At 38.4% G+C, this 13,663-nt stretch overlaps 1 protein-coding gene across 1 annotated transcript in view; it reads right to left on the reverse strand.

The window, feature by feature from the left end:
- CEP350 (centrosomal protein 350) overlaps window positions 1-13,663 on the reverse strand; it is a 74,156-nt gene that overhangs the window by 36,473 nt on the left and 24,020 nt on the right. The window contains exons 10-21 of the mRNA XM_005147129.3: window positions 12,291-12,943; window positions 11,516-11,637; window positions 10,386-11,440; window positions 8,951-9,104; window positions 7,582-7,733; window positions 7,040-7,229; window positions 5,322-5,542; window positions 5,058-5,221; window positions 4,305-4,415; window positions 3,930-4,061; window positions 1,620-1,747; window positions 1,147-1,266 (exon numbers count right to left, since the gene is read on the reverse strand). Of these exons, the coding sequence (XP_005147186.3) occupies window positions 1,147-1,266; window positions 1,620-1,747; window positions 3,930-4,061; window positions 4,305-4,415; window positions 5,058-5,221; window positions 5,322-5,542; window positions 7,040-7,229; window positions 7,582-7,733; window positions 8,951-9,104; window positions 10,386-11,440; window positions 11,516-11,637; window positions 12,291-12,943 (3,202 nt within the window). The remainder of the gene's footprint in view (window positions 1-1,146; window positions 1,267-1,619; window positions 1,748-3,929; window positions 4,062-4,304; window positions 4,416-5,057; window positions 5,222-5,321; window positions 5,543-7,039; window positions 7,230-7,581; window positions 7,734-8,950; window positions 9,105-10,385; window positions 11,441-11,515; window positions 11,638-12,290; window positions 12,944-13,663) is intronic.

Genomic DNA, 13,663 nt, shown 5'->3' on the forward strand with positions numbered 1-13,663 from the left:
CAGCAGTGATAAAAACCTCAAAAACTAGAACCTAACAAAATGTCCAGATACACAAAGAACAGAAAAGAAAGTAATGCACATTACAGCAGACAGTTCTACAGGTCCCTGCACTGTGTTTTCAGAACATATGCTCCAGTCTGTGTTCTATTCCATTCCAAAATCACACAGAGCAAAACGAGAAGGGCACAAAATACAAATATATAGAACAGTGAAAAAGACTCATAAGCAGAGACCTGAAGGGACTTTTAGGTTACAAAGGCAATGCAATAAAAGTATTGAAGTAGGCCACGGCACAGAAATTGGAATAATCTCAGCTCAAAAATTTCTGAACGTATTTCATCTAGCCAAAGTCAAGGCCATGTCCAAGTTCTGAACACCTGCCAGCACAGAGGATCCCACACTCTCCCTACACCCCCAAGTCTAGTGTTTTATCACTTTCACAGTGAGTGTATTTTTCCTCAGTGACTCTCCCCTTTCTGTAATGTCACCATTGCCTTTTGTCATCTCACTGTGCATCTCTAAAAAGAGTCTAAACTTATGTTACCTAACAACCCATGTTTTAAGATACTGCAACTAGATTCCTGTCCCCTTAGCCTTCTCTATTCTAGGTTACATTAGCTCAGTTCCTTTATCCTGTCTTTTACATCATGCACTCCAGCCTCCCCTTGGTGGTTCACCACTAGACTTGTGTGTGCATGCAAATATCTTCTCTTTACTGAGAAGCCCAAAACTGGACACTACATTCCAGATAGACCCTCACAAGAGTGGAACAGAGTGGAATAACCATTTCCCTTCACCTGTTTGCTAGACTTCTGAAAGATCACTGAGAAAGTGAAACTCAACTATTCTTAAGTTACAAATGAGAAAAGCATCCAATTAGAACAAATACAGCAGATTCAAAACTGGAAACATTAACACACTGTGGGCTACACAGTGTAGCAGGATTTTTTTAATTAAAGACAAAAATTCTGGTAGGCATATAAAACTTCAAGCTCGAGAATATGAGACAGGTTTACCTGTTGAAGGTTTAATGCTGACTACCTCTCTTTTTATAAAAAAATATTGAAGGAAATATCTTTATATTCCTTTGTACTTTAATTCTTATTTATAGCAAAACCACCCCTGTGTAATCCAAGCCCTTCTTACCTCTGATCATGAACCTTGGATCTTGAGGACTCTGAATAACTATCAAACATTGGCGAGTATGTCTGTTTTGAGTCACCTGTCCCCTCTTTACCTTGTGATATGGCACCAGACTCACATTTCCTAAGAAAGCAAAGTGTTTGGTGTAAAACCATGTTATCTTAAACCAAAGAGGAATACAGCTTACTAGAAGTAGTAACAGCTAAAATTTCTGAAGAGATCACTTAAAGCTTAGGCTAGTTAAATCATCCCACAAAACTTTTAGGACATTTTTTTCTATACTTCTTATATCAAGGTTCACGGAACTAGTTAATGTCACCTTTGTCATACACTATTAAAGAGGATAAAGGTGGAATCTGAATTCTTCTTCAATGCTCACTCATTATGACATCTTAAAATTCTCTTCAAGAATAAGTGAAGTAGAACCTAACAAATTTTACTTCCCCATGACCAAGATGTGAAACATTATGCAAAACCTGTTTGTATCAGCTCTGGCTCTCAGTTGTTTCATGAACTCTGAATGATGCTGCCGCTGGTGGTCAAACAAGGTGGTGACTGGAGCAGCTGGAGCGCTGACAGTATCCGTTCGTGCTAACTCGGTCATCTGAGCACAATAAAAAAAACCCAAGGGATACAATAAGCTTATCAGCACCAAAATCTTTTTGAGCAAGAAAAGTCATCCTCACAATCTTACTCATTTATTGAACAAATATGTAAGATGTGGGATTAAGATGGCTTTTAATTATACAGGTGTCAATTCTGGATATGGAAGGTACATTCTGCCCTGTAAATGCATATTCTTTAATTTATGCAGAGTGCAATTATCAATATGAAGCTACAGATATGCAAGATACTATTTACCATATCATTCTAACCATCTTAACCAAATTCTGATCAGTCTAATGATCCCCACATAACAAAACATTCCAGATTTCTTGTAATTGAAACAAAAAACAAAGCAAATAACCCCACCCCAACAACCTCCAACCACTACCCCCACAAACACCAGAAACAATGTTTTAATTTGAAAGTGCATTTTGCTCAATAAGTAAAAAATATTCTTTTCATTCCAAAGGAAACAACAGGTTTAAATTCCAATACCATGCACATGCCAGGTCTAAAATTAGCAGCATTAAATAAACAGATTGTCATGAATTGTCCTTCTTAATGTATGGCAATCACTGCGTACTGGACTAGAAATAAGAGCTTCTTCAGAAATCACAGTAGATAACACTGGTTTTCAGAAGCTTTAGAATTAAATATTTTTCTTACTGTTCAAAGGTCTGTCTCTTGCAGAGCAGGGAAGTCTGATTCATTTTGAAGGTAGGTATAAGCTGTATTCCAATGACTTTAATAAAGATACTGAGTTTCTTCCTTCATTCTTCAATTAATGTATAAAAATTTTATAGAAACAGTGAATGTTTTAATTGGATTGTCTGTCTACATTATTCACTGTCTTAGCCTTCATTAATATGACAATCAACTCCAAGCAAACTGTACTGTACAGCAGCATGCTATATTCTTTTGCATAATATAGACTTCTAATTGAAAGCAATGCAGAAAATTAACTCTATTCCCTTGCACATAAGAAATTACAGCATATGTCCAAAAGTATTCCCAGCATATCGGTAACATCCATTTCCACTGCTGCATTCCAGTTAAAATAAATGGTTGTTCAACTGAGCATCTGGTGTCACTTGTAAACACGGATGGAAAAGCTACTCTGCTAGCCCAACATCACTGACCAGGTCATCCTCATCAACCTCTGCACTAGCACCTTTTACTCTCAGAGTCTGAATTTAAAGCAAAACAAGAGATTAAAACCCTAGACCAAATAAAAGCTCTGCTCCTTCTGCCTTGTTCCTTAACTGGTTTCTACCCACTTCAGCTCTATAAGCTACAAATGTTTCTTTGTCTTTATCCAAGACTTCACTATCTTCTATCAACAACCACTGCATGTATCCAAGATGTCTGAGCTTTTCTTTTCCTTTAACCTAACCCATTCTTGTTTATTAAAAAATTATTTAAATGTCACATATTTGGCAAAGACCAGAAAAAGTACATCACTGTTATTCTACAGTCCCATTATGCATCATAAAAACAGCTGTCCTGAGCACTAACATGTGCATAAGCTGTAAAGAAACACATTATGTTCACATTTATCAGCCTTCTGAATTCCATCCCATGACCCTAATTTGCAGGCACTGCCACTGCTGAACTATGAAGCTGCAAAAGCATTTTTTGTTACTGTGTTTTTTTACCTATGTGTGAAGCAGCTGCTACAATTTTGGAGCAAGTAGTATAAAAACTGATAAAATGATAAAAAGAACATGAAAGGTAATAAATATTCCAGATGCCACAAAAGAACAGAGACCCAAAACCAGAAAACTTCAAACTACCAAGTTAAGAGTGAAGATCCTATCTTTTTTTGCCCCCTCCTCACTTCTACCTTCAAAAGTAAGCAAACTGTATTTTCCCTACTTTTTTTATTTAATTTGCATATGAAACAGATAAACGATCAATCCCTGATGGAGTGCAACTCTTACAAATTAAAGATGTGTTCACTATCCTCAGTCTATCCTGGATGAACAAAGACCTTAAGAATAGTGAACAGGGATTTATGGCTGATGACTGACTCTTTAGTAGTGATGCCAGAAAAGCTTCTCTAAAGTTATATCATTTGTTACATTATGAATGACACTGACGAGAAAATATCCTAGAGGCAAAAAAGTATTCAAAATAATACTGAGATTAGAACAGTTTTTTCCTTTCACTAAGGACCTCACCTCACGGATCTGGTGAGCTGAATCTGTAGTGAGAAGCGCAGTTTCTGCCTGCTTGGCTGGAGCTTTGCATGGGGCCTCCTGTGCAGTCTCCTGACGTGCCTGGACAAGATGCTGTAGCGACTCTGCATGGACCTATGCAGAAAACACAGCCAGTTTAGCTCTTCAAAGTTTTCTGGCTATAACAACTATACTTTCATTTCTTACAATCTGGTGGATAAAAGTTTGAAATCGACTCCTAAGAGTTTTTCAGCTATATTAAACCCCTTCAGCACCTTCATATGTTCACAGCTTCAAGTTAAGAATACTCATAGGCATGGATTTACTTACAGCATTTTGCCTCTTACACACTCCACATTTTTTGAAGGGCAGCATTACCTGAGCTGCCTTCTGCCTTGCCTCGTCCAGTTGTCTCTGACTTTCTAAAGCTTCTTGTTCAGCCTTGATTTTTAAAAGAGCTAGATCCCGTTCATGGCGCTGCTGCTGTGCCTACAAATCAGGAAAACAAGTTTTTAAGCATGCAAGTTAAATGTAAACACTTTTTTGCTTCAGCCTCTGGCTGCAATGACCTCTGAAAGATCTAGATCTTCTCTAATGATGGTGTCTCTTCTGCTAAAGTAAAATTTCCAGGCTACCAACTGTCATTCTCCCTTTTCAAGCAAGCAATAAACAATGCACATTCCCTGTTCTTTTCCACCAGAGTGTAGAAAGAAAGAGGATTTAGAAGACCAATTAATTCAACAAACAAGAACAAGCAATCCTTTCAACCAAAAGTATCCTTTTCATACAAATGATCCAGCCTGAACAACTACATTGACTGGCACTGGGACCCAATATCAAACTCTATAATCAATCAAGTTTTTATTTTACTGAAGTACACAGCTAAAGAAATGATCCCGGCTAATGGTATATTAATGACACATGTTCGAGTCATCAGTTCCTTGGTGTCAACTTATAATAAGAAAAAGAACAGATATTAATCCTCAAAAATGGACACTGGCAGAGACACTATCATGAGCATTACAATTTCTCTGCATTGCCAACAAAAGCATAACTCACCCTGATTTAATTAATTTTCTTGCAAAATAAAGAAGAAAAGAAGGTTAAGACAAGGAAGTATTTTTCCATTACCTTTAGAATCTGAGCCAAGGAAACACTCTCCTGCTGGGCAAGTGATATGCCTCGTACTCGTTCTACATCTGACAGCTGTCGCACAGACTCCTCAATAGCACTAAGGTAGTTCAATTCTACTGATAAACGATGTTGAAGACCAGCAGGGGAGAAGAGCATACATCCTGCAGGATAAGACTTCGTTAGACTTTAGTTCCCCACATCAAAAATACAGAAAAAATATAACTGCTTTGGGATTACTGTGGTTTTAACAAAACAACTCACCGCTCGCTGAGGCTGCTCCTGCTACAGACCTACTAGCTCCCACACTCAAATCGGGGGAGGCTGAATTATGCTTCAGCCCTGACACTGTACTTCCAGTAAAGCCAGAAGGTGATTTGACTCTTTCTGCCGTATTGCCTATAGAATCAAACTGCAACATTTTTTGGGAACCTGGAGATGGGGAAGAAGTTGGTGTCTTCTGGGATCTTCCCTTGTCTGAGAAACTGACAGTGAAACAAAAAAAGAAAGGAGTCAATATTCTCCTATATCCAGCCATTTGATATGACAATAAGGAAATAACCTAGTTCTTCCACTTACACCAAAAAGATCCACATAAAAGGCAGTCTTTTATAGTTTGCGCTACAAAGGCCCAGTGTGTCTTTAGAGGAAATGGCCTCATGAGATGGGTTTTGCACCTATATCCCAGATTAAGTTTCTAGAGCACTCTACTTTTCCTCCAAGTATTAAACCTAGTTAGCACACATCAAATGGGAAAAAAACCCAACCAAAACCAAAACCCAAAGCATAGTATCCACCATGTTCTACATAGTCTGAAAAGCAATTTCAATGCCTCCTTGTCAGGCACCTGCCATGACAAAGTCTGGATGCACTCACCTGCGTGTGCATTTATATATCTATTTTGAGAGTTTGAGTGAAGAATTTTTATTTACTTACAGAAAATTAGGGCCATATTTTGATAATGGAATACAATGAACAGAATTTTTAGAAAGTGAACAGGTTACTACTGGCACATGGATGCAACTGAATGTGGTAAGTCACTGCCCTGGAGCCAACTCTCTCAACAAAATAACAGTGAAACACTTGAAGGCCAAAACTTGACAAACAATTAGTAAACTACTGTGCTTAAACACAAAGACATCAAGTTTTTTTAAACATACAGAAAATAATCCAGACACTTCTTAAATTTACTATTCCAATTTCCTTTCATACCCAATCCTGGATATCACTGAAAGTCACTAGTATAAGTCAGTATCTCTGAACTGCCCTGTACCCACAGAGAGCAAGAGACCACTCGTATTATTGCTTTTTAGAAAAAACTGCAATGGAAACTAAATCAAGTATTTCATAACCATCTTCATGGCACAACTAGCAGAAAAACTGCATTCATAGCTAGACATACAGAGGATGCAACAGAAAGTTAGTATTTTTTCCTTTTTTTCTATACCCTTTTCCAAGGATCAGTTCACCACTCAGAAAGCATCAACTCATATAGCTAGATAGGCTTATGAGTATTAGCTGAATACAAGTCTAGCCAAAAAATGTCTGTGGATTCTACTGAAAAGAGCAAGATGACTGCACATGCTGACTATTTCCCCCTACCCCACACTTCCTACAGAACATTTATAGAAGCAAAAAAAAAAAAATTGTATTTCAATGCTTAAAGTACTGAACCTGACAAGACAACTATACTGGCCAGTTATCCACATAAAAATAGAGAAACCATCTAGGGAGGAATCACTGTTTTGTATTTTGTCTTACTACAGCTATCTACTTTAGCCTTTGTCATTTAAAATACAGAGGGCAGGGAGCAGGGCAGGAAAACAAATTACAAAATATTTTCTGCATTCCCATTTTACTAACATTTGATAATTTCTGTTACTTTCCCATTGCACATCCAAAGACACTGCCATTTCTGATAACATGCCATAACACTGTAAGTTTAGTTATATTTGCATACAGTCTTATAAAGTTCATGTTACCTCATCAGGGAGTGTCCAGACAAGTTTTCAAGTGTACTGTCTGTATCTGGGTTCTGCTCATGATCTTTACTAGAAATTCTGCTACTTGATAAGGATTTCTTTGTTGGTTGGGATGCCCTCTCTAATTCAGATAGCACTTTATCTTCTTCCACAGGTAAGTGATGAGAACTTCCATTGAAAGAGTCCAATCCTAAGAAGAAACATCATTGCCAAAAGTTTATGTTTGGAATTCTAAGTCTGAATCTCTCATCATTGAAAGCCCCAAAACAGGTAGTTGAGAACTTTTTTTCCACAATTAAAGAAACCTCTGAGTTAGAACTTTATAATTCCAACAAGCAAGAAATGTAAATTCAGCAGCTTCCTGCAAGAGATTAAATATTCTTCTGCGTATTGTGCCCACTACCAAGAATACTGTCACTCAGCTTTCAGTTTTGCACGCTACTGGTTTAAATAAAGGAAATACGCATTTGACTCTTTGACGTTGACAATCTGAATAAAGCTTAACTTTCTTTGGGTAAGCTACAGTCAAGCATTGCACTTACGTTCTTTTTTCCCTCTCTTTTTAGAGGAAGCAGATGAGCGAGAAGATGCTGCAGACCGTGGTCCAGACGAATGCTGAGAAGCAAGATCTGCAGATTGAGGTTCATGGGGAGACTTCCTACTCGCAAGTTCTTCCTGAATGCTTGAATTACTGCTGCCAGCAACACTAAAAAGGAGCATGTTGACAGTGATTAACTACGGATTTCCAGCTCCCACATCACACTGTGCACAAGAAATCCACTACACTTCAATTAGAGACAGATGGCTAAAACTAAACTAATTAGTCCAACTTGAAAAGCATTGATTTTAAGATTAAAAACTATGACAGTTGAGACACTAATAAAGCTTGACGTGATACTGAACATATTGAAACATGCTTCCAATAATATGAAACCATGAAAGATGGGTAACAACCATCCTCTCCAATGTTAAAAACTCTTCAGAACTATTTAATTACAGATCTGAACTTAAGAATGACTCCAAGTAAGACTGTATTTTAAATAATCTCTGGGTATCCAAGTATCATCAACTGACAGAAATAGGAGTGTTTTCTTCATAAAAGATTAGACAGGATTTGCAAAAAAAGATTGCAATGCATTATATAACAAATAATACCAAGAGAAGACCTATTAAGAAGTTTAATCAGAATCTGTTTTCAGGGTGCTATATACCTTTTACCTTCCTTTCTTCTGAGGTAAAGTATTTCTAGTATAAAAACAGTACTTGTGGCCTTCTCTGAGGTACCCAGGAGACGTAAATATATCTCAATCCAAAAAAAGGAAAAAAAAAATAAAAAGGTCTTAGGAAATTCACGACCATGACATGAAGTCAGTAGTAACATGGAGAGCCTAGGATTTGCAGTTTTCAAATTTAGCCTGAAAGAAAGCTTTTAAAAGTTCTTACAGACAATTTACCTATCCACCTATCCATTACTAAGCAATACCAAACCCTAACTGAAAGCAATTACAGGCTTTTAAAATTTTTTTGAAGTACTGAAGGTATTTTATAATTTTAAAATGCTTTTTTCTTTTTTTTTTTCCAAATTACAAAGACTAACCAATTGAGCTTTATAGCTGGCACACAATATGGCACCTGACTACAAAGGGTAAAAAACTTGCCTAAAGCCGCCTGGACAGATTAAAGAACAACAAAAATTAGACAGAGAACAGGAATATTTAACTCTAATTTTTATGTCTTAACCATGTTATATTAACTGCAAAGGCCTTAAAGTTGTACCTCATCACTTTGACTAATACTACAATACAGCATAACAGAAAAGATATCCAGCATATTGTGAAACAAATATTGCATTAATTATTTTCTGTTGAATTCTGCATTTTGATTTTAACAAGAAGTCTAACATGCAGCTACCTGAGGTCACGTGCAATCTTTCTGTCTGTTAAAGTGCCACTTCCCTGTGATGAGACAAAGTCATCTTCATAAGAAACCACGCTCTCCGGAGGGCTCATGGCAGGGAGTAAAGGGTGCAGAAGGGCAGACCCTCCATTCAGCCTTTCATCGAACACTAAGGTGTGGACAAAGAAAGGAAATAATAAAAAAAAGACACAAAATGAAAACGTGCATCAAGCAGGTATTACAGCCACAGGAATTACAATGCTCCCAACCACAAGTTACAAAGACTTCCTTTCAAACACAAAAACATCAGGAGAAAAACGGTGCAGCCGTCCTGTGGCAGTTTTAATGCAACATAACAAGCACAGTCCTCTTTTTGTAAATTATGAATTGAATACTCCATTAACACACTCCAGCTAAAACATTCTTGAAGAGCACAGTGCTTGAGTAAAGCCACATGCAGAAAATTTAAATGCAATCATATTTAAAGGAAATAAAATGAAGCAAAAAAGAATCAAGGAAAAAAAACCCAACCAAAGATAAAAAGCAGCTTCTTAGAAAATATTCCTCAAACTCAGGAACTCAAGGCAAGAGAAACTACTCATAAAATGAAGAATGAATTTGTAAAAAAAATGAAAATAAATTAAGTGTTCTGCATGGAACACTTGTAAAGTATGCCCTAAGACATTAACACTTGAAAGGGCTCATTTAAACAAGAGACTGTCCCTTACTTTCTCAAGATCCAGTATTGTTACCAAAGTCTTAATTGTTGCACTACTTTGAGGCATTATCAAATAACTCATATGAGGAAAGATGCAAAAGGAAAGACCACATCATTCACCCACTGAAACTAGCATAGTAAAGCTATATTCTTGCATAGCAAGTTTACGGCACTTATGTTTATGCTATGAAGTGCTGCATGAAGCATGCAATTCACCTTTCTGCTTTAACTGAAACAGGAATGGCATCCTATTACAGATGATCTGGACTGCATACATAATAGGAGGATGCACATTCCAAACCAGAGGGTCTGTTCGCAATAGCGGAGAGACCATTTCCAAATGCATTCTGGGCAATTTAGATTTAGCATGCAAATTCTGGATACAATTTACTTTACATTCACAATTCTGTAAGTATGGGCATCCTTAATAAATGTAACCCAGTATATATGAATTAGCTACTGATCTAGAAACACACAGCAATCTAATATAAAAATAATATTCTTACAGCCCAAAGGCATAGTTTTTTTTTCTTTTTTCCACAGACAAGGCAGCAAAAGAAGGCAAGGGGAAGTAACTTATCATTCAAAAGTAAAGTGAGAAAGCCTTACACAGATTCATGTTTGAGACATCTAAAAAGCACATTCCTTACCTGTGAAGTATAAAGTGTATGAAATAGTAAAACTGGTAAAACAGAAATTCACAAGAACTTTGAGAATTTTTTCCATTTTTACCTTTTCCATGAAGCTGATAACTTTTTGCAAAGATGTTGATGACACTGTGAGGGCTTCCCTTTGCCAGTTCCTCCCATGGCCCCTTGCTGTGTGCATCACTTGTCTGAGTCAAAAGTGGCAAATACTTCTCAGCTGCTTTCTGAAACTCCTTTATGGGCTCAAATGCATTTCTCTCCCTAATGCAGAAATCCTTCTCCTTTAATGTCTCCAGCATTTTCAGTGGCAACTGTTTGTGCTGCCCTACTTCCTCTTCAGAGAGGCTTCCATCACTTGGGAGAGGCCCTTCGCTGATGGACTCGATGCTGGACTCATGAGGAATTACAGCTTTGTTCAGAATGTAAGCCTGGTTTTCATGCCCCGGGGAGTCTGTCTGTCTCTTACATAAATGTGCTGGTATCCCTTCATGCCTGTTAGCAGCAGGGGACCTCATTCCAAGGCTGACTACATCAGCATGAGGCTTGATAGAGTCAGGGAGCTTTTTAAATTCACTAAGGTTGCCTGCACCAGGAAGGCTGTCATCAAAGGCTGTATGAGACATACAGGTACCCAAAAGTTTGTGAATTCTGGCTGAAATAGCATCTTCATTTTCCTCTCTCACAGGAGGACTCACAGCCTTTGCCCACCGCCCATCATCCTGTTTTTCTTGCATGAATTCATGGTCTGAATTCCACATGGTACCATAATTGATGCCGGCCCCAGCCAACTTTTTAGCTTCATTTTCGATCCTGCTAGAAAGTGAAGCAGCTGTAGCTTTCAAAGCTTCAATCCGATCTAATTTGCTCTTATATTGGTTAGCAGTAGGTTTCACTAAGAGGTTTTGCTGCGTTGCAGGTGAATTCAGGTATAGCTGAGGCATCAAGGTCAGTGATGCCATGGGTGCAGCATGGCTCCTCCTGCCTGCCAACATTGCATCACACTCCTTTGACAAAATATCCATCTGCTCCAGACTGGAGCAAGGGACTCCACTTGAGCCCATGAGCACTGATGGGTGAGAGAGCTGGACTCTTGGGCTCAGCCTGTCTGGCTGTATCCATGGAGGCTCCATCAAATCAGTCCTGAAATGAAAAGCCAACATTTAAGTACTGTAGTACTTAAAAAGAGAGAAAGAGAAAAGGCCCACAGTGGCTCACCTCAGCAGGGGCTGCTGCGGTTCTGAAAGCGACATGTCACTGCTTGAAGATGCACTTGGAGGACGCTCTTGAGCCTTGTTTTCTTTGTCAGATTCCCCAGATGGCTGATAACCAGGTCTGGGCTAGAAATGGAGACAACCAGAAAAATGAATTTTCAAAATCTGTAAGAGTTTAGAAGCTCGTCTCATTAAAATTGAAAAGGCTTACATTTCTCAGTGTAGTATCCCATCTTTCCTACCACACAAAGACTTAAAAACACAAGACATTCATGTTTTTGTGTCAGCAGAATGTACTGGGAAAAAAGCAAAAAGCTTTGCTTACTTACTTAACTAGTTCAGACAAACACATCAAACTGATATTAGTCTTTTACCATATATTAATCTTTTTTCATGTTCAGTTTCTGATCAGCAAATTTAACTCACTGCTAAAGTCTGTCCACTGAAAGCAATCTCAAAGCTCTCTAATTCAGGGTGAGACTTGAGTTTTCTTAACAGACAACCTTTATAGCTGCTTTTAGTTATTATCCAGAATTCTGCTTCTATTTATAACAGAAAGGTGATTTCCAGTCACCTTTCTTATAGGCCTTGCTGTGACAAAAACCAGCCACTAGTAGCAAGGAGGCTCCAGATCAAACCCACTATATTTAAACAAAATCTATACTTTTCCTTCTATTCTTTTTCTTAACTGATAACCAGATCAAGTCATGACCTTCCTAAACATACGACCTCCTGTTCCTGCAAACAACTGCAACATAAGTTAGTGAATCAGCTATTACCTGTGTTTCCTGCACTGTAGGCAGCTGAGTTGGCTCTTCTAAAACCGTACGTTCCAGCAGTAATTTAGAATAAGTTTCCTGTAACCGTTTGGCTGCTGAAGGCTCAGGAGGAGGCACATTCTTCACTTTAGTAAAAGCCTCCTTCTGCTTTCTGTAAAGCTCTTGGAGCCTTTTGTTCTTCTGTTCCGTTGCCTCCTTCTGTGCCTTCTTCTCTTCATTCTGCTTTTTTTTCCTCTCCTCTTGTTGCTTGATGATGTACTGACGAACCTCACCTGTATCATAGTGACGTTTCTTAGAGATCACCTGAGGCTCCTCACTGGCAGCTATCTTGTCTGGTTTCCTTTTGGTTGGACTGTGACTCCTGGCATTTTGAGTGGGCAAAAGAGATTTCTGATTCTGCTTTTCCCCATCTTTCTCCTGCTTTGTATTCATGGAATCCAGCTGCAAGTCATCGAGAATTCCACGTATCTCTATGGGCAGGAAGTCCTTATTTACAGAGGCATGATCTTGCTTATCATCTGGAAGAGCAGCTTCCAGTTTCTCCAGATTATTCTCAGAACGTACTTTACTTCTTGACCTCTCAAAATTTCTTGAAGAGGCTTTACAGGTAACATCCAGTCTAGAATCTGAACCTGTCCTTCCAATACAGCCTGCTAAAGAATAAGACTAGTCACATGTTTCAGGTAAAAATAAAATTTAGGAAATTACATGAGAACATTGCAACAGCTGCAAAAGTGGGGATGAGGGAGCAGTGCAAATCTCACTGTAAATGTGCTTCTGCTTCATTCAGTGTCATAATCTGAATATAGTAGCCTTTGCTTCAACTGAGCTCACACTCTTTATAGTCTTAACCAGCTTCGTCACCTCAACAGACAGCAAGAAGCACAACAGCTACCACCATTCCTTACTTGTGCTGTCTGAGATTCTGGATAAATTCTAAAAACGGCTGGTGGAGGAGTCAGTGAAGATTTATAATGCACATAGATGATGGGTTAGTATCTGGAAGAACCCCAATTCCTGTAAACTGGGATGTCCAACTCCAGCTTACATATTATATACAGCATATCTGGAAAATTCATTGGGCCTGTGGACCACTGCTAGCCATTCCTTTCCTCACTAGCTTCAAGAGGTAAAGACTGACTGCAGGTGATCTGTTTTTTTTGGTTGCAAACTTATCTCTCATCTTTTCCTGAGCACCTTTGCAGCATGTACAGTACTGTATCTCAAGTCATATTTGCAGGGTAGGCTTCCCGTGACACCAAGCAAAGTTCATAATCCACCCAGAAAGAGAGGTTATGCATCACAACTGTGGACATAAGCAAAATTCCTCCCCCACATCCCAGGTTAAAAATAGGAGTTATTAAAACAAGAAC

This window comes from Melopsittacus undulatus, chromosome 6 (genome assembly GCF_012275295.1).
Source record: "Melopsittacus undulatus isolate bMelUnd1 chromosome 6, bMelUnd1.mat.Z, whole genome shotgun sequence".
Classification (NCBI taxonomy): Eukaryota; Metazoa; Chordata; class Aves; order Psittaciformes; family Psittaculidae; genus Melopsittacus; species Melopsittacus undulatus.